Source organism: Prionailurus viverrinus, chromosome B1, assembly GCF_022837055.1.
Source record: "Prionailurus viverrinus isolate Anna chromosome B1, UM_Priviv_1.0, whole genome shotgun sequence".
Lineage (NCBI taxonomy): Eukaryota > Metazoa > Chordata > Mammalia > Carnivora > Felidae > Prionailurus > Prionailurus viverrinus.
This window is the reverse complement of record NC_062564.1, coordinates 138,246,670-138,268,335: the sequence shown is the minus strand read 5'-3', so window position 1 is coordinate 138,268,335 and position 21,666 is coordinate 138,246,670. Positions and strand designations below refer to the sequence as shown.

At 35.9% G+C, this 21,666-nt stretch overlaps 1 protein-coding gene and 1 non-coding gene across 35 annotated transcripts in view; both read right to left on the bottom strand.

Annotated features, from left to right (window-relative positions):
- SEC31A (SEC31 homolog A, COPII coat complex component) overlaps positions 1-21,666 on the bottom strand; it is a 75,122-nt gene that overhangs the window by 36,899 nt on the left and 16,557 nt on the right. For 33 of the 34 annotated variants that reach the window (XM_047856313.1, XM_047856325.1, XM_047856329.1 and 30 more), the window contains exons 5-12: positions 18,864-18,959; positions 17,828-17,968; positions 16,332-16,474; positions 12,376-12,475; positions 9,173-9,334; positions 8,833-8,985; positions 2,066-2,302; positions 990-1,064 (exon numbers count right to left, since the gene is read on the bottom strand). In XM_047856313.1, the coding sequence (XP_047712269.1) occupies positions 990-1,064; positions 2,066-2,302; positions 8,833-8,985; positions 9,173-9,334; positions 12,376-12,475; positions 16,332-16,474; positions 17,828-17,968; positions 18,864-18,959 (1,107 nt within the window). The remainder of the gene's footprint in view (positions 1-989; positions 1,065-2,065; positions 2,303-8,832; positions 8,986-9,172; positions 9,335-12,375; positions 12,476-16,331; positions 16,475-17,827; positions 17,969-18,863; positions 18,960-21,666) is intronic. The other variant, XM_047856331.1, reaches the window with a different exon arrangement.
- LOC125164986 (U6 spliceosomal RNA) lies at positions 2,662-2,768 on the bottom strand. The gene has a single exon (XR_007151895.1). It is a non-coding gene; the product is annotated as a U6 spliceosomal RNA (small nuclear RNA).

Genomic DNA, 21,666 nt, shown 5'->3' with positions numbered 1-21,666 from the left:
CTAAAATATTTCTTTCAAGGTTTTCAAAGTCAGAGTGTTTTTCATGCTGTTCATGTCAATATTGTGGAATGAATAATAATTAAGCCCCTCTTTGAGAAGAAGACTGAAAAACTGGAATAGGACTTTCTTTTTATTTATTTTATTTTTATTTATTTTTTTAATGTTTTATTTTTAAGAGAGAGGGAGGGAGGGAGGGAGAGAGAGAGAGAGAGGGAGAGAGAGGATCCAAAGCAGCTTTGCACTGTCAGCACAGGGCCCGATGCGGGGCTCAAACTCATGAACTCACGAGATCATGACCTGAGCTGAAGTCAGACGTTTAATTGACTGAGCCACCCAGGTGCCCCAGGACTTTCTCTTTTTAAAAGGGAATCTTTTTATTAAGCAATTATTATTAAGCTGAATATTAAGCTAATCAATCAGACTTTTGTTTATGCAGGTTCAGTACAATAAACTGCCGTTGTTCCAAAATATTTACTACTTACTTGTCAGCTGGACCAACTCAATACAGAGTTTGGGAACGTGGGCTAAGGCATAAACAGTGAGGGTAGAAAATTGTGGTAACTTCAAATAGTACTCTATTCTTTATTACTTAAGCTGTAGTGAACATGGGGTGATCTCTAACAGTTTCCCCTTTTTCTCTTCCTCCAAGGCCACTGGTTACATACCCTCTTAAAATCTAAGTGTTACTTCCAGTGTTTGAAGTTCAGAGCCTCTTATCTTCCAAGGCCCAATTCTACCCGATACAACACAGCTCATTAAGTCAAGTTTGAATTATAGATGGTTCTGGCAGCTTTTAAATCCAGGTACAAGGTAAAGTTACACATTTAATAATATGTATTTAGAACTTTGGCAACCAAACACAAATTCTTATTAAATATATATTGAATGATTTGAGGTTATCTGTGTAGAAGTTTATAAAACAGAACACCTATGCTACATAAATATTTACTTTTATAAGCACAGCCTTTTAACCTTTCCCAGAAATTTACCTTCTTTCCTAGGTCTTCTTTTCTGTATCCTAGAAGTTCCAGGTATTTTCCCCGAGAATCATCTTCAAAGTTTACCTTTAAAAAGACAGTCTTGAAATAAAGACCTGCATTTAAATTTTCAATTAACTGATCAAATTCCAAGTAGAATTATTAAAAATCATCAAAAATAAAGTCTACTGTATCAAGGAAAGTTTTCTATATCTACTATATAGAAGACTACTGAAAGAATCTCCAAAATATTTTTTAAATATCAAGTATACCAGTAATTAATTATCCTTGTTGAATAAAGCTTACTTTTATTTTTTAAGTAAACCCTATGCCTACTGTGGGGCTTGAACTCATGACCCCAAGATCAAGAGTCAAATGCTCTGCTGACAGAACCAGCCAGGCACTCCAAAGTTTAAACTATAATTTTTGTTAAGTACAAACTAAGTCACGTCCAATGGTTATATGCATGCAGAACCCAACACTATGGGGAACACTCAATGTCCTAAAACTCTCTCCCCAAATTCATAATTACAAGATATGAAATTCTATAATTTTAGAAGTTAACCTTGTTATATTCAAGATATCTTTGGAAAATTCGGTATTAAGAAACAGACATTCCACTGGAGGCAAAATGACCAACCAAAAAACTCTATTTTCTATTGTCTTAAATGCAATGCAGTAAAAGGAATGAGAAATGCCTCCAACCTCTCTCCCCTGTAGCTTTTCCCTCTTTTCCCATTTTCCTTAACTGGATCTACTATATAAATTATTCTATGTTTCTATTATACTAAACTCTATGTTATTAATTTTAAAATAGATCTGCTGAACGTTATGTCTCTCTCACTTAAATATAACTATTATGTCATTTTTACTTATTAAAAGAAGTACTTCATATTAGGCTTTTCAAAGCAGAGAAGGAAGAACTCTTGACATAAAAATATGGTTGTGTGCTCTTCATGTTTCTTTAATTTCATCAAGAAGCTCCTGAAATCACAATCTTGTAATAATTTCTTTATTAAGACATATTTCAAATATAATGGGAATAGTTAAATTTGCAGATAATGAAATGGTTTTAATGCCAACTTTACCTTCAAAAAGGACCATACGTTTTTTTCAAACTCAGTCTGAGACGCATCAATTTTTTTCTGACAATAACTGACAAATCCTTGTGACTGCACAACCTGCTGAAGTTGGTCCGATCGGCTGAGGAATTCCTTTTCTGTTACAACCTGACTAATGAACACAGGGCGTGGCTGCTGCTGCTGCTCAGCTCCCTGCTGAGACTGCATTCTGACATTCTCAAAGGTAACCAGTTTGCCTCCAAACTAGAAAAGAACAAATGAACAAAGTCACTCTCAACCACAAGGATAAGGCCAAAACTTGCACTTAGTGTAAAACCTGCTAACGCAAAGAACTATGGTCTTAAAATCTATCACCCTGGATAAAGTTAGCTGATACAGTATCCCATACTCCACTGTCTGACCTTGATCTTCAATTACTATTCTTATTACCTACTACCTTCTAGATAAAATGTACTATTTACTGTGCCCCATAATTTCTCACCTACTTGTTTACACCAACTTCTACATACTCAATGTTCCTTCTCTTCAAGGCCTGGGCAAATGTCACCTCTTCCACCTCAGATGTCCTCAATATATCATAGATCTTTTTTTTTTTCTTCTTCCAAAAATGTGGAAGCTTCACGAATCTGTGTGTCATCCTTGCACAGGGGCCATGCTAATCTTCTCTGCATCGTTCCAATTTTATCATATGTGCTGCCCAAGCGAGCACTATAGACCTCTTTTGACTCAACTATTAGCTATATGTATTTGCCTCACCTTCTGTCCTAGGCTCTAAGTTTTAAAGGGTGGCAGAATATGCCCCTCCAAAATATCCCATTTGGCATAAGGATTATTTGGAGCTAAAGACTACTTGAAAGACAGCAGGAAAGAAAGGCACCCTGACCTGCCTTTTTTTTTTTTTTTTTAATATTTATTTATTTTGAGAGAGAGAGAGAAAAAGAGAATGAGCTGGGGAGGGACAGAGAGAGAGAAAGAGAGAGAGAGAGAGAGAGACAAAGACAGAGACAGAGATGGAGGGAGGGGGGAGAGAGAGAGGGACAGGGAGAGGGAGAGAGAGAGAGAGAGAGAGAGAGAGAGAGAGAGAGAGAGAGAGGATCTCAAGCAGATTCTACACTGTCAGCGTGGACCCTGACTCGGGGTTGGAACTCACAAACCACAAGATCATGACTTGAGCTGATATCAAGAGTTGGATGCTTAACTGGCTGAGCCATCCAGGTGCCTCTGACCTCCTCTTTTCTTCCTAAAAGCAGGAGATGAAACTCCCATGTGAGAGTTGCCCTGTCTATTCCAGGGGGAAAGAAACATTCTATCACCAGAGGTGGGAGTCAGGCTGAGAGAAATATATACAAAGAGACTTGTTAAATGATAATTATCTCCCTTTAGTCTCCTTAAATATTTTAGGTACAACTGCCATTTTTTGTTCAACCTTGTATATAAGCACTTATGTTTTGCCATTTGTTTGTATCTTCATTTCCCAATGAGGGCCCAAGTATACATAAAAATTTGTATGCTTCTCTCCTGTTAATTTGTCTTGTCAATTTAATTTTCAGGCCCAGGTGAAAATCCTAGGAGGATAGATGCAAAGTTCTGCCTCTCCTATGCTTCCAAGGAAGATTCTGTGGTTCTGTATCTACTCAGTCTTGTATCTCCTATAGTACCTACAATACCCTGTATATAGCAAATATACAGTTAATATCTGATTTATTTATACAAATAAATATAGGTAAGGAAGGAAGTACAGAACCAAACTTCATCCTTCATGCTCAGTAATTTTTGTATAAGGATTATGGTTTTTACATAAACTTATTTTTTTTAATGTTTATATATTTTTGAGAGAGAGAGACAGAGTGAGAGTGGGGTAGAGGCAGAGAGATAATAGGGGGACACAGAATCCGAAGCAAGCTCCAGGCTCTGAGCTGTCAGCACAGAGCCTGATGCAGGGCTCAAACTCGTGAATCACAAGGTCATGACCTGAGCTGAAGTCGGGCCCTTAACCGACTGAGCCACCCATGGTGCCCCCATAAGCTTATCTTTTTAAATGTTTACTATGTGCAAAGTTTTTGTTATGTCACGCACTCTAGGAAATACCAAGAAAACGTAAACCACTATCTTTATGGAATTTAACATGAAAATACAACGGAAACAATAGGCACTTGTAGGTTCTAAATGTGGTGCAGGTAATACCACACAGGATATGGAACTTTACAGAAAGGTAAAACTGCTAGGTTTCCCCAAATTTTAGGGGAGTTGGTGAAACTGCACGCTCCAGAACCAAGACCTAAACTGGGTTTCACAAGAGGATTTACCCATTTACTTGGTTCTATGTAATAATATAATGTCACTTAATTGCAATAATGGTAAGTGCTGCCTGTTAGTCATCATTTTTTCAAATCAACCAAAACAAATATGGATATTGAACACAATAAAAATATTTTTAAAGTCTTAACAATATAAAAATACTGTAATTTACCAAAATTGGTAGAAATAAGAAATTGGAAAAATTGGAAGGAAGCGTAAATGTACGAATTTAATACTGCACAGAAGAGTTTTAATTAATACCATATGAAGTTGATAATATCAAGACATAGACATTTAGGTATATTATTTACACTTATAAAGATAATCACAAAAATAACCCTAACTTCTAAACCTTCAATGGCAACCTAAAGATATTTGAGGGGGACACTGAATTCTACCCCTCATGTCCACAGAGAGGGCATTTTTCTTGCATTCTGTAAGAGGAACTAGCAAAGGAAGAACACTTCCAGCCTCTTCTGTCCTTCGCACTCTCCTGGAAGAGAACTGACTGATGTTCTTCAGGAAAGAAATGCAACATGCTCACATCAGCTCTTCAGGACTTCTTTTTGTACCTTTCTTCATAAAGCAATAGTCCATACAGATAAGCTGCCAGCACCTTTAAAGAAAGCCCTCCAGTACTTGGACTTGCCTGTAACTAGGTTAGTAAGGCTGCCTAATGCACGGGTGAAGCTAAAAAAAAAAAAAGTCATCAAATCAGAAACTGGAAATATAGAAGCAAACAAAACAGCCCAGCTCTCACAGTCTATGTTCTAGTTTGTTAAAAGGTACATTATGGTTGAACACATCTAAACTATAGCCTCCAATCGAGCTTATGGCAGCACTAAAGCTGATATTTTGATTCTCCATCTCTCTTATTTGGTTTTAAACTCATATGGGGAAGAAAAGAGTGTTATTTATTGTCTTTATAATACTCCAATACTAGTAAGTAGAGGAGGGTGAATGGGGAGGAGGAAGACGTTCACTTCTCATTCCAAAGATAAATATATAGTGAACGCTTTCTATTTGTCAGGCACCATTCTAGGCACTAAAAACATACCTGGGAACTAGACAGTCTGTCCTCAAGAAGCTTATATTTGGGGGATCTTTTCTGAACAGGTAGTTTTCTTTTAAACCTTGTACATATACAATTTAAAAATAATAAATTATTAATTACTTAGGGAAGGAAGGAACTAACTAGATGAATGGTTAGGATTCAGTAAAGAAAGTGGAAAGTCATAAAGGAAAAAATTCAAAGGCAGGAGTACAGATGGTAGAGAAAACTAAACAGGAATGATGACACTAATTAAATCCAAAGAATGGATTTATGAGTGACATAATCAAAGGTCTATTTTAGGAAGATTAATCTAGAGTATGTAGTATAGATTGGAGGGGGAATAGATAAGCAATAGACATGCAATCATATAACAGCTCAGTGTGAAAAGATGAAAAATTAGGCAGAGTAACCACAATGTAAAAAGAAGAATTAAATCCAAGGGATTTATCAAGAGAGCAATATCTGGACCTAAGGAATGAATACAAGAGGTCAAAGGAAAAGTTCCAAGCCTGATTAATAGAAGAATGATATCAAGAACTCAGTAGTACACGTTCCACGAGTTCGAGCCCCGCGTCGGGCTCTGGGCTGATGGCTCAGAGCCTGGATGCTGCTTCCGATTCTGTGTCTCCTTCTCTCTCTGCCCCTCCCCCATTCATGCTCTGTCTCAAAAATAAATAAACGTTAAAAAAAAATTAAAAAAAAAAAAAAGAACTCAGTAGTAGCTGCAGAGATAATTCATTCAGTTTTGGTAAAAGTGAATATACAGAATTCTATGTTGTGTACAAATTCTGTTACAATGATGGGAAGTTGAATAATATGTTTATTTTTTTTAGTAATCTCTACCTGCAGTGTGGGACTTGAACTCATGACCCAAGATCAAGAGTCTCATATTCTACCGACTGAGCCAGCCAGACACCTCAAATAATGTAAGTTTACTATCTTAGTTTTAGGCATTATCACCAACAGACTCACTCTCATCATTATGCACAGGAGGCATCAGATCAGGTTGACAGTAGAATAGCTAAAATCTTTATATCTGTAAGATTAGACAAGATCTTTAATTTCTCTGTGCTTCTCTTTATCTACAAAACAGAGGTAGTAGTAATAGCTATTTTATAAGCAGTTCTGAGAATTAAATGTTACTATATGCAAAATGCTTAGAACAATGTCTGGCACACAGTACATAAATATACTTTAGCTATTAAAAAAATACACTTCAGCTATTAATATTACTACTAATGAAATTTTATTTTACCTGTAGGTTGTATGAAGAAAGTAACCGAACACTGGACAAATGGTCTGTTCTATACAAGACTTAAAAGCAGTAGTGAAATAAGAATATTTAGGAAAGGACTTTATTTCTTCTTTCTGATCTACCAGAGTTTTCTAAGCTGAAGTTTTTCTAAGCTGAAGTCATTAATTTGACAATGATATAGATGTAATACCAAAAGCACAGGCAACAAAAGCAAAAATAGACAAATGAGGCTTCTGTTCAGAAAGTAAACAATCAACAGAGTAAAAAAAGCTACCTACAGAATGGGAGAAAATATTTACAAATCATTTATCTGTTAACATTCAGAGTTAACATTTAGAATCCATAAAGAACTCCTACAACTCAGTGACCAAAAAAACCCAAAAACAACCTGATTAAAAAATGAGCAAAGGACTTGAACAGACATTTCTCCAAAGATGACATACAGACGGCCAACAGATACATGAAAAGATGCTCCACATCACTTATCATTAGGAAAATGCAAATCAAACCACAATGAGATTATCATCTCCCACCCATTGACTGTTATCTAAAAAAATTAAAAAACAGCATGTTAGTGAGGATGTGGAAAAATTAGAACCCATGTGCACTGTTGATGGGAATGTAAAATGGTACAGCCACTATGGGAAACAGTAGGGAGGCTCGTTAAAAAATTAAAAATAGAATTACCATAAGATCCAGCAATCCTACTTCTGGGTATATATCCAAAAGAATTGAAAATAGGATCTTAAAGACATATTTGCACATGAATGTTCATTGCAGCATTATTCATAACAGCAAGAGGTGGAAGCAAACTAAATGTCCACAGATAAATTAATGGATAAAGAAAATGTGGACTATTTCTCAGCCTTTTAAAAGTAGGAAATCTTGGGGCGCCTGGGTGGCGCAGTCGGTTAAGCGTCCGACTTCAGCCAGGTCACGATCTCACGGTCCGTGAGTTCGAGCCCCGCGTCAGGCTCTGGGCTGATGGCTCAGAGCCTGGAGCCTGTTTCCGATTCTGTGTCTCCCTCTCTCTCTGCCCCTCCCCCGTTCATGCTCTGTCTCTCTCTGTCCCAAAAATAAATAAACGTTGAAAAAAAAAAAAAAAAAAAAAAGTAGGAAATCTTGTCAGACACTACAACACCTTGAGGACCTTATGCTATGTGAAACAAATCAATCACAAAAAGATAAATATTGTATGATTCCATTTATATGAGGTATTGATAGTTGTCAAACTCAGAGAAACAGAAAGTAGAATTTGATTACCAGGGGCTAGGGAAGGGGAAAACTAGCAGTTGTTGTTCAATAGTAAAAGAGTTTAAGTTTTACAAGATAAAAAAGTTCTGATGATCTTGTTGTACAACAAACGTATTTAGTTAACATACTGTAATTTACACTTAAACATGATTATGATGGTAAATTTCGTTACATATTTTTACCATAAAAAAAAGAAATTGGCAATTAAAAAAAAGTTGGAAGGAATAAAGAGAAGGAAGGAGGACACACAGATACACTTTCCTCCAAATTAAAAATAAAAAAAAAAAATGAAGAAGAGAAAGTTATGAAGGAAGGAGAGAAAGAGAAGGAAGGCAAGTTTAATAAGGGGATGGACAGTGTGATGGTTGTACTACGATGTAAATGTACTTAATGCCATTGAACTGTATGTTTCTAAATGGCTAACATGGTAAATTTTATGTTATGTATATTTTACCACAATTTAAAGTAAAAAACAAAGTAGGTCCTATTTTTCCTGAGAAACCATTTTGTTTTTTTTTTTTTTAATAGAAATATTTTATTCTTTTTTTTTTTTTTTAATTTTTTTTTTTTTCAACGTTTATTTATTTTTGGGACAGAGAGAGACAGAGCATGAACGGGGGAGGGGCAGAGAGAGAGGGAGACACAGAATGGAAACAGGCTCCAGGCTCTGAGCCATCAGCCCAGAGCCCGACGCGGGGCTCGAACCCATGGACTGCGAGATCATGACCTGGCTGAAGTCGGACGCTTAACCGACTGCGCCACCCAGGCGCCCCCCTGAGAAACCATTTTGAATAATGAAAAATCTACAGACATATTTCACACTCAATCTTCTTCCATCTGAGTGATCCTATAAGAACCCTTTACTAAAAGAAGTCCTTTGTGCTTATGGACCATAAAAACAAATCCACCTACTGAAAAGGAAGCACCAACAGGCCTTCGGATCCACTTGGGTGGCTTCTTCAGAGGCAACACTATACTATGCTGAGCAGTTTGCTGAGGAATTTGTAATGGTGGAAGGGGCTGTCCTGTGCCAAAGGGATCAAGATTCCCAAAAGATGATGAGAGCTAAAAAAAATAATGCAAGTATAATTTATATGAGATTACATGTTTTCAAGTCATACTCAAGAAATATTTTTATCACAATTATCCAATTAATCCATAGCATTGATAGTAAAGTCATTTTCAAAATAATACCATGATAAGATGATATTTTTCAATTGTTACGATTTAAAATCTTAACGCTTTCTATTACCTTGTCAACTTGTTTCTGCCTTAAGCCATCTGCGCTCCCACCCATGATAGAGTAAACGCTGATTCGCCCATCAAAGGAAGCAGCTGATAAGACAGCAGGATTTCTGGGACACCACTGAATATCAAAGCACCACTGTGTGTTGGTCGGAAGTTCATATAACACCTAAGCAACAACAACAAAAAGTCAGAAAACAGTATAGCCACTTTACAGCCAAAACACCTGTATTAATATGATTAACAAGTGCAGCTTAATTAAATAATTCCTTTTAGAAAGAGTCTTGAGCCAGGAAAAAAAATTATAAATACTTGTTTAAAATATTAGAAGCCCATTTTGATGATCTATTATGATAAAAATAATAATGCTTATTCAAAGTTTCAATCAAATTTAGAAGAAGTGCGTATTAAAAACTAAGGTTTTCCTGTTTTTATTGAAATGGTAGTAGTGGGTGCATCTGAAAGACGAGAAAAATCTATTATAGTAAGCTTGTTAAACTCAAAGATAATGGTCTTCTGCTCTTTTGCTTGCCAAGATCCAAACAACCATATTTAAACTATCTGAAGACCAAATTTAAAAAATAACCTCAAGAAGGAAGAATTCACTGAGAATTTGGCTTTTACTCAAGCAAAACCATGTATACAGCATTCTTATTACTGCAAAATAGAAACATATTTAGCATAAACAGTTTTCTTTAAAAGGAAACAATATGGAAAAACTATAAAAAATGGTTGATATAAAACATTTACAATGTAATAATTATTGCTAACTCAAAGTTAGTGTGATGCTAATTGATGCTTATAGGAACAAAAGTTTTATGGTTTTAAGAAGTAAGTCAAGGGGCGCCTGGGTGTCTAAGTCTTGGTTAAGCGTCCCACTTCGGCTCAGGTCATGATCTCACAGTTCGTGGGTTCCAGCCCCTCATCGGGGTCTGTGCTATCAGCTTGAAGCCTGGAGCCTGCTTCGGATTCTGTGTCTCCCTCTCTCTCTCTGCCCCTCCCCTGCTCACGCTCTCTCTCTGTCTCAAAAATAAATAAACATTAAAAAATTAAAAAAAAAAAAAAAAGTCAAATTATCTTAAATTTGACTCAGACATTTTGAATGTTTTACTTTATAAGAAAACAACTAAGTGAAAAGGCATTTAGTCTGCTCATCTTTTTTTTTTTAATTTTTTTAATGTTTATTTTTTTATTTTTTATTTTTGAGAGAGAGAGAGAGAGAGAGAGAGAGAGAGAGAGAGAGAGAATGAAAGGAGACACAGAATCCAAAGCAGGCTCCAGGCTCTAAGCTTTCAGGACAGAGACTGACATGGGGCTCGAACCCAGGAACCATGAGATCATGACCTGAGCTGACATCGGACAGTTAACCGCCTGAGCCACCCAGGCACCCCTAGCCTGCTTGTCTTTAAGGCTTAAGGTTGATAAGACTCATAGCTTCAAATGTGAATCACTGGTCTGTTCCTAATTTGCATCTGAATAAAAATCTACTAAAGTTTTTAGTTGCAGCATGTACTAAAAGTTTATTCCTTCAAATTCTAAGCACACACAACTAATCATATGCAAAAATTCATTTTATCAATTCATATAATTAAGAATATTAGAGTAATTTCCATGATTCTGAACTCATTTGGGAAGGCACAGTATAAAATGCAAGATTTTATTATTTGGTCTACAAATCCCATGAGGCAAAACTTACTATTTTAATTTTTTTCTCCTATGTCCCCTAACTTTTAAAAAAAAATTTGAGAGAGAAAGAGTGCATGCTTGCTAGCAGGAAAGGGCAGAGAGAGATGGAGAGAGAAAAATCTCAAGCAGGCTCTGTGCTGCCAGTGCAGAGCCTGACGTGGGCTCAAATTCACAAACTGTGAGATCATGACCTGAGCTGAAATCAAGAATCAGATGCTTAACTGACTGAGACACCTGGGTGCCCTATGTTCCCTAACTTTAATGTTTCTATATTCTTACAGATATCACTGCATCTGAAAATTTTAAACCACGAATCAAATAACAAAAGTGCTTGTTTCTATCTTAATATTATAGATTAAAACCTATTGAAGATATTCTTATATTTGCTAGCATTCCATCAGAGTAACTAGCAAAACACTTACAATAATCTATCATAATTATAGAAGGTAAAAGTTGAAAAGCTGTAAGTAATATCTATGGTCTTGATGGGTTAAAATAGGTAATGGGGATTAAGGAGTGCACTTTGTGATGAGCACAGGGTGATGTATAAAAGTGTTGAATTACCATATTGTACACTTGAAACTAATATAACACTGTATGTTAGCTAACTGGAGTGAAAATAAAAACTTAAAAAAAAAAAATCTATGATCTCTTCCCCAATACTGAAAAAGACGGAAGCCATTCATTCAACTAAGAAAAATAATTTTTAATAGTTAAGAGATTTTTTAGCCCATTAACTTAACCCAAAGCAATCAAAGGCAATTAAGTTATATTTATATGACATTTATATTTAATAAGGGGTAAAATTTCCTACATCTAAATTTCTATGGGTAGGACATAAGACAAATATTATATTGTGATGTATTATATTCCTGCTGTATAGTTCAGAAGAGAGATTGAAAACGTACATCTACTTGGGCTCCTGGGTGGCTCCAATTCTTGACATCGGCTCTGGTTGTGATCTCACAGTTGTGAGTTCAAACCCTGTGTCAGGCTCCATGCTGAGGATGGAGTCTGCTTGAGAATCTCTCTCTTTCCCTCTCTCTCTGCCACTCCCTTGTGCACGTTCTCTCTCTCTCAAAATAAATAAACATGAAAAAACAAAAACCAAACAAACCAACAAAAAAAACCATACATTTACTGATTTCCAAAAGTCAGGATCTTCAGAAATGGGAAAGCAGGAAAAAGACCCAAACTTTGAAGACACCGATTTCCAGGGATCACGTTAAATAAATCAAATGAAGTATTTCTGAGTGTAGGTAAACACAGTTTATTGGAAATGGGGAGTGGGAGATGGTTACTAATTTCAAATATACTATTTCAGTGGCTGATTTTCTTAGAAGAAACAGCTGAGCTTAGATAATGTTCCTGATAAAATCTCTGCTAGATTAACATCTCACACATACCTCCATCTCTTGTCTTTAATTATAATAATACACTAAAGAATCCTTATGGAAAATTTCTTATTCATCTAGAGATAAAATTATACTGGCTGTAAGTTTGAGAAACATTTCCTCCCCATACCTCTCCTGTGTTTGGGTTGGAGCAGAGAATCTTAGCATCTTTTCCACAGCTCAGCAACAATTCAGGATCTGCCATGCTCCAAGCAATTGCCAAAATCCCCCTATAAAAAACACGAGGTGAAGAAATTTTTAATCTTGAGAAAACCAAGTCTCCAAATGATTCCTGCTTAGGCTTTGGAGAAACATACTGCTAATAGAAGTGTAATTTAATATAATCTTTCTGGAAAGCAATTTAGGAATGTGTATGTTCTTTGATCACTGAAAAGATATTCAATCTCCTCTCATAATCAGGGAAATACAGTATAGGAAAAGAACTCAAATTGTTTAAGATTGGCTTTTGCTTCCAACATTATATTTTTAAAAAGTTAAAATTGGGGTGCCTGGGTGGCTCAGTCGGTTAAGAGTCCGACTCGGGGCACCTGGGTGGCTCAGTCGGTTAAGCGTCTGACTTCAGCTCAGGTCATGATCTCGCGGTCCGTGAGTTCGAGCCCCGCATCAGGCTCTGTGCTGACCGCTCAGAGCCTGGAGCCTGTTTCGGATTCTGTGTCTCCCTCTGTCTCTGACCCTCCCCCATTCATGCTCTGTCTCTCTCTGTCTCAAAAATAAATAAACGTTAAAAAAAAATTAAAAAAAAAAAAAAAAGAGTCCGACTTTGGCTCCAGTCATGATCTCATGGTTCGTGAGTTTGAGCCCCGCATTGGGCTCTGTGCTGACAGCTCAGAGCCTGAAGCCTGCTTCAGATTCTGTTTGTCTGTCTGTCTGTCTGTCTCTCTCTGACCCTCCCATGCTCATGCTCTCTCTGTCTCTCAAAAATAAATGTTAAAAAAAAATTAAAAAGAAAAAGTTAAAATCTTTGTAAAAATTTTAAGGACAGTAAGATGTACAGCCTTATATTCCTCACCCTGACTCACTGATTTGGCCACATTTACTTAATGTGTTTCTCTCCCTCTCTCTCTCTCTTCATATATACACTGACCACTTGAGAGTTAATTGCAGATACTATGACATGTCACCCTACACTTATCTCTGAGGATATAAACATTCTTCTATGTAGCCATAATACAATTACATACTAAAAATATTTATTATTTATATGTAACATTTAAAAATATATAGTCTGGGGGCGCCTGGGTGGCTTAGTTGGTTAAGTGTCCGACTTCGGCTCAGGTCATGATCTCGCGTCGCGGTTCATGGGTTTGAGCCCCACGTCAGGCTCTGTGCTGACAGTTCAGAGTCTGGAGCTTGCTTCAGATTCTGTGTTTCCCTCTCTCTCTGCCTCCCCCCCACTTCATGCTCTGTCTACCCTTTCTCTCAAAAATAAACATCAAAAAAAATTTTTTAAATAAAAATATATAGTCTATATTCAAATTTCCACAATTGTATCAATGATATACTTTATAACAGTCCTCCCGTTAGAATCTAATCATGCATGTCAAGAATTTCAAGGCATGTCAAGAATGACTTTGAAAGAAATCTGTACATATTTAATATCACATTTTAAAGATCATTTAGGTTCTTACTAAGTATTAAAGACAAAAATATCACAGAATTAAAGAGCTGGAAGGGACCTTAAAAATCCTATAATGTAACTCTTGTATATATTAGAAGGAGAAAATTGAGAAACTAGAGAGTTGATTTGCTCCTAGCACTCAGTATGGTTTTCTGTCTTGCTGAATTATGATCACTCCTAAAACTGGCAGTACAATAAAGTGTTAAGAGCATGGATTCTGGGATCAGAAAGTTTGGGTCGGAAGTAAGCACTTGACTAGTTATGTGACATAGGCCAAGTTTACCTTGCTGAGCCTCAATTTCCGATTTGTAAAATGGGTTAATAGGATCTATACCACAGGTTTGTTATGAGAATTAATCAAGCTAACATTCAAAGTGTTTGTACATTTTACATGTTATATAAATGTTAGTTGAACTCCCACCATAATGTAAGTTCCCCGAGGGCAGAGATTTTTGTCTGTTACATTACTGAATCTCAGTACAGTGCTTGGTACAGAGCACATGTTCAAGAAGTATGTGTTAAATGAATGAATAAAACCTTATCTAACAGAAAAATATTAAGACTTCTCAGAATCATCCTTTCTTTACTAAAAAGCTGACTGAAGCATAACATCTGAATAGGATTACATTTTTACTGCACTCTTCTCCTAAAGCTAAAGTACAGGTCACAAACTTTAAGACTTCTCCCAGTGGGAGAAAAGGGATTTAAAGCTTTAATGTATATATCCCTAAATAGGAAAGAAAGCCCCAAAGTACTTAGAAAATATTAGAGCTAGCAAGCTAACTAGCTAGCTAGCTAGCTAGCTTTATTTATTTATTTGTTTGTTTGTTTGTTTGTTTGTTTGTTTCAGGGCCCCTAGGTGGCTCAGTTGGTTAGGCATCCGACTTCAGCTCAGGTCATGATCTCACAGTCTGTGGGTTCGAGCCCTGCATCAGGCTCTGTGCTGACAGCTCAGAGCCTGGAGCCTGCTTCGGATTCTGTGTCTCCCTCTCTCTCTGCCCCTCCCCCATTCATGCTCTGTCTCTCTCTGTCTCAAAAATAAATAAACGTTAAAAAAAAAAAATTAAAAAAAAAAGTTAATATTATAAATCTTCTAGGAGAAGCCACAGGAGAAACGTTTTGTGTCACTGAGTTAGATAAAGTGTTTTTTGATAGGTCACAAAAAACACAAATATTTTTTAAACTTATAAATTGGACATAATCAAATTTAAACTTTTGCCTTTTGAAAGACTATGTTTAAGAAAACAAAAAGACTGGGGCAACTGGGTGGCTCAGTTGGTTCAGTGTCCGACTTCAGCTCAGGTCATGATCTCAAGGTTGACGAGTTTGAGCGCTGCGTAGGGTTCTGTGCTGACAGCTCAGAGCCTGGAGCCTGCTTCGGATTCTGTGTCTTCTTCTCTTGCTCCTCACCCACTCACACACTGTCTCTCTCTCTCTCTCTCAAAAATAAACAAACATTAAAAAAATTATTAAAAAAAAAAGACTTAATTTTTAAAAAATGTTTATTTACTTTAGAGAGACAGAGAGAGACACAGTGTGAGCTGTCTAGGGGCAGAGAGGAAGACACAGAATCCGAAGCAGGCGCCAGGCTCCGAGCTGTCAGCACAGAGCCCAATATGGGGCTTGAACTCAATGAACCATGAGATCATGACCGGAGCCAAAGTCAGACCGACTGAGCCACCCAGGTGCCCTAGAAAATACTACCATTAAAAGAGATTTGTTTCTTGTTTAAAACCATGAAAAAAATATGTATAAACCCCTGGACACCTGAATATCAATGACAGGAAATGTGCCAAATTACCAACTAAATTTAATGCTACCAGAATTCACATAAGTAATTTCTCATATCTTTTGATTTTTTAAATTTTTATTAATTTGTAAAGATTTTATTTCTTTAAAGTAATCTCTACACCCAAAGTAGGGCTCAAATTCCATAACCCCGAGACCAAGGGTTGCACACTTTACCCCTCACATCTATGTAGAAAATCTGCACATTTATTAAAATTGAAAGCAGAATAACCCAGCTAATTTCTCAATAATGCTTTTAAACTAAAATAAAAACTTAGAAATAAAACAAACTTTTCAATTGTTGCTTGTAACTGAATGTTATGGAAGACTCTTCATAAGCATGATGACCCTAATAAAGATCAAATTGTATAATGTCATGAGTTGTCCCGAAGTGCTGTGATATACTGGAAATTTGATCTATTAATTATTACATGAAATAAGTAGCGGAAAATCCTTTAACACATTTTTGTACTGTTATAATATGAATTTTTGGGAACAGAAAATGAGATGACTACTGCTTCAAATAAAAACCATTTAACTTTTACAGGATAGAGACAAAGGAGATTCCTTAATTTAAAAATAATTATCTGATAATTCAAAGAAGTAAATATGTTTTTACAAATAAATAAATCAAGTTCCTTAGACGAGCAGCATGATACCTGGCATGATTTTCCAAGACACGGAGTGGAGAGGAAGCAAAGCGAAGATCCCACATCTGGACCACCGGCAATCTATCATCCTCAGAGGCAAGGACCATCTGAGTCGCAACATCAGGATGCCACGCCAACCCAGAGCAATGCATCTGCAGATAGTTAAGGCTCACACTGTATCAATCCTATTACTTTATGAAGAGCCAAAATGAGCTTGAGGAATATGCCTTTGTTGAAACAAACAGTAGAAAACATCAGCTCAGGCTTAGTTTATTTAAAAAAAAAAAAAAAAACCCAAACTTAAAACTATTAAATTTTGAACCCTGACAGCTATCTTCACAGCCTGCATTTGGAGATGTCAAGCTATGATGCTTCTTGATTAAATGATTAAATAAAACGATTAAATTTTATTAAACAGTCTTAAAACAGTAGTTTTAAAGTAAAAGGTTGAATGTTTTCAATTCATCTCGCTATTCAATACACATCACCATTCTGGATCAGAATAATTCTGTACCAAAAATGAGTTTACCTGTCAAAATTGTAACTAGGAGGAAAGTTTTATATAAATTTAAATTTAAAACTTTCAGAAAAATGAAAACAGATAAAAGATTATAATAATAAAAAAATCCACACCTTTCCTCTATTTTGCCAAAAAAATCAAGACAAAATGTCTAAAGCAACAACTACCATTTAAATTTTCACATAGAATAAGTTAACATTACTATTGAGAATTACCTGGAAGTTTAGGTCCCACTAAATATTCCAGAAGATGACTGAAATGCTTATTGAAATGCTTTATTCAACTGAAACTTGTTTTAAATTCCTAATTCATTGGAAAACAATACCCTGATGAAATATTCTTCTAAATAGTTTTTTGCTGTTATAGTTAAATTATACATATATGCTCGGATTTAGGCAAACTTATTTCTAAAAATGTCAAACTAAATAATGTAATTAAAAACAAACAAAATAAGGCCCTATATTATGTCTAAACTATTTTATAGCACACTGTCACACAGTATTAAGGAATCTGTAAGGTCAAAACTTTAATGTGCTATACAGCTACATCTACTGGGCAAGTAGGAGAACATTAGCTCACTTTAGCAGTACTTAATGAGAGGAGATGAAGCCAGGAGTTTGGCAACTACAAGTTCATAGTCACACAATTACTAGCAGGGAAAATTTGTGTGTTCTAGAGAAAGCTAAAGATAAAATATTACTATAATACTTTGAAACAGCTAATAAAATAAAAACAATCAGTATATCAGGGAAGAAGCTATTTAATTAACAATCTCTCCCTTCATTCTTAATAATATCCAGCATGGTTTATTGGAAACTTTATTATTTTCCCCAAGGAAAAATCTTCTCATTCCAACATGATTGGTCCATGAAAAGACAGGATTTGCCTTTATAAAAATCTGATTTGCTGTCAACACGGACAAACAATACAGAAATACCTACAGCAGAAACATAACATGTTTGTTATAAATCAATCATATACTTACCCTGTTACTATGGTCACTGACTTTGATGATAGGTTCATTTTTTCTAAGATCCCATACAGTGGCCCGGCCACTGGGACTGGCTGACGCTAAAATATGCTGGACTTGTCTGTTCCATGCAATGCAGCTGATATCTTCTGGAGGCTAAAAGGAATAAACTACTAAAAACCATTTCCCAATTATGGTCAAATTTAACTATAAAATCTGATCCTTCTTTTTAAAAAGGGATTAATTTAAATCTGACCTATTCATTCCACAAATTTTTTATATTCATAAGTTCTCAATATATACAATACATCTTAAAGCTCAGATATATGCCACTTCAAGTATAATTGTTTAATATTGTCTCATTCACCAGGCATTTATTAAGCTCCTGCTATAAATCAAGCACTTTTTCTTTACTTTGCAACTGCCACAAGGTAGATAATGAACTACAAAGTAGACGGTGATCAGTATGACAGACAACTAGGGAGAACAAAAGTTACAGCCTAGACCACTAGAAGAATATCTTTATAAATGGGAGATCTTATGCTACCATTACGCTACCTCTAAGATTGCCAAAATGCTGGGGTCCATTATAAGATAAACTTCAAGGAGGCAAGTGGAGGATTGTTCTCTCTTAACTTATTAGAAATACATAGGAAAGGGATGGAGTTGTTTTTTTAAAGATTTAGTTTCCTTTCTAGTCTATGATTTTTATTCTGTGGTTGGATATTGTCAAAATACTACACAATGCAAAATACTATACTATATATAATACTATATCTGAAAAAACTACCAGAGACTTGTCTATTTTATTCACTACTATATGTCAAGTACATCAAACAATATCTGGTGTTAGGCACTGAATAAATATTTGCTGTTGAGGACTCACTGATACCTTGAAGAAACACATTTACTAAGACTGTACTTTACAATAGCTAAGGAAAATCAATAACAACACTGATTTTAAACAAATATATTTTGTGTGGAAAAAAATGACATAAGTGTTGAAGAACTGACTTTGGTTATTTTGATTACATTAAAATCAACACAATACCTGTGTTTTTGCTCCTGGTGTCATTGGAGTTGCAAAATTGTTGAGATCCCAAATGTAGATTTCAGATTCATTAGCACCAGAGGCTACCAGATTAGTCTGCAGTAAGAAATAATTAATAACTAAACAGCATTTAAGAATAATTAAGAGAACTCAGAATTAACTGTTCAGAGATGGAAAGATCTAGGAGTTTTAGGGCACACAACTTTTCTGTTTAATTAAAAAAAGCAGAACTCAAGAATTCCTAAATACTATGCATAATAATCTGAAACTGTGATAGTGTTTTATTTTTGTTTTTAATTAAAAAAAATTTTTTAACGTTTATTTATTTTTGAGAGACAGAGAGATGGAGCACAAGCAGGAAAAGGGTAGAGAGAGAGAGAGACACAGAATCTGAAGCAGGCTCTAGGGTATGAGCTATCAGCACAGAGCCTGATGCGGGCTTGAACTCACGAACTAAGCTGAAGTCAGATGCCTAACTGACTAAGCCACCGAGGCACTCCATGAAACTGCAATGATGTTTTAGAGACGTGTATTAAAAAATTCTACTTCATTCACAAGATAACATGTCTACTGACATGATAAGACATTAAAAAAATAATTATATGGATAAATTCTTAAACAATCATGCAACCATATGGGGATTATCATTTCTGCATCCCTAGAAGGGGATCTGATTGTAAAAGGCAAAAACAGACAAAACCAATTATTGCTTTCAGACCAATAACTGAATCCTAAAATAACAGCATCTATCTACAGATACCTCAAAGCCAGCTTCTGGAGCCGGACCAATACAGGGCTACAAAAATCTCTTGTCTTAAATCCTCATGTATTTCTAGTTCACTTACACTCAATCTTGTTCTGGGAGGCAGTATTTCTAGGTTATCTCTGTTGCATACCTTAAGGATCAACAATACCCTAAAATTGTGATAGGAAGTACAGAAAGATAATGAGTTTCATATATTGACTTTCATCCCTTATTATTCATTCTTATTATAAATTCTTCCCTGATCGACCATCATGTAACTATGGAAATAGAGGAATTCTATGGTTGTAGTCACCTATAATACAACACACTAACCGATAATCAGCAGTTGTTTCATTAGCAAAAGAACTAGCTATCTAACCTAAAGAGTAGGTACCGTAAACTATAGAAATGAAGTTTGGGTTTCTGTATTTCTGTATCCTAAGTACCTATTTATAATACAAGAAAAATAACTATTTTAAACTTATTTGAGAGCGAGCATGAGCTGAGGAGAGGGGCAGAGAGAGGGGGAGAGAGAGAGAGAAAGAAAGAGAGAAAAAGTGAATCTTAAGCAGGCTCCACACGCAGTGTGGAGCCCAACTCAGGGCTCAACCCCACGACCCTGGAATCATGACCTGAGCTGAAATCAAGAATCAGAAGCTCATCCCACTGAGCCACCCCAGTGGCCCCATTTTAAACTTTCTTAGGATAACATTTATGTTTTGGTTGTTATGCTCTACTATCCTATTAATTCAAGATCTTTACTAACCAATACATCTATATAGTTAATATTCAGTAATGTTTATGACGGCAACAGTAGACTAACTCTTGTCTACCCATTAGATTTGCACTGTATTTGTGTAATTTTCTAATTATTTGATAGAGCAGTAATCGCTGTCATGAATACAAAGTTTTTCAATTAATAAAACAGAGGATTAACCAGACACCACAGCACTAGCCTAATGCTGAACTAGCACAAACTTTTAAAAGTCATTGTTCCCCATCAAAATTGGCAAAGATGAAGTCAAGCTTTCGCTTTTTGCAGATGACATGATATTATACATGGAAAATCCGAGACTCCACCAAAAGTCTGCTAGAACTGATACATGAATTCAGCAAAGTTGCAGGATACAAAATCAATGTACAGAAATCAATTGCATTCTTATACACTAACAATGAAGCAACAGAAAGACAAATAAAGAAACTGATCCCATTCACAATTGCACCAAGAAGCATAAAATACCTAGGAATAAATCTAACCAAAGATGTAAAGGATCTGTATGCTGAAAATTATAGAAAGCTTATGAAGGAAATTGAAGAAGATTTAAAGAAATGGAAAGACATTCCTTGCTCATGGATTGGAAAAATAAATATTGTCAAAATGTCAATACTACCCAAAGCTATCTACACATTCAATGCAATCCCAATCAAAATTGCACCAGCATTCTTCTCGAAACTAGAACAAGCAATCCTAAAATTCATATGGAACCACAAAAGGCCCCGAATAGCCAAAGGAATTTTGAAGAAGAAGACCAAAGCAGGAGGCATCACAATCCCAGACTTTAGCCTCTACTACAAAGCTGTCATCATCAAGACAGCATGGTATTGGCACAAAAACAGACACATAGACCAATGGAATAGAATAGAACCCCCAGAACTAGACCCACAAACATATGGCCAACTCATCTTTGACAAAGCAGGAAAGAACATCCAATGGAAAAAAGACAGCCTCTTTAACAAATGGTGCTGGGAGAACTGGACAGCAACATGCAGAAGGTTGAAACTAGACCACTTTCTCACACCATTCACAAAAATAAACTCAAAATGGATAAAGGACCTAAATGTGAGACAAGAAACCATCAAAACCTTAGAGGAGAAAGCAGGAAAAGACCTCTCTGACCTCAGCCGTAGCAATCTCTTACTCGACACATCCCCAAAGGCAAGGGAATTAAAAGCAAAAGTGAATTACTGGGACCTGATGAAGATAAAAAGTTTCTGCACAGCAAAGGAAACAACCAACAAAACTAAAAGGCAACCAACGGAATGGGAAAAGATATTCGC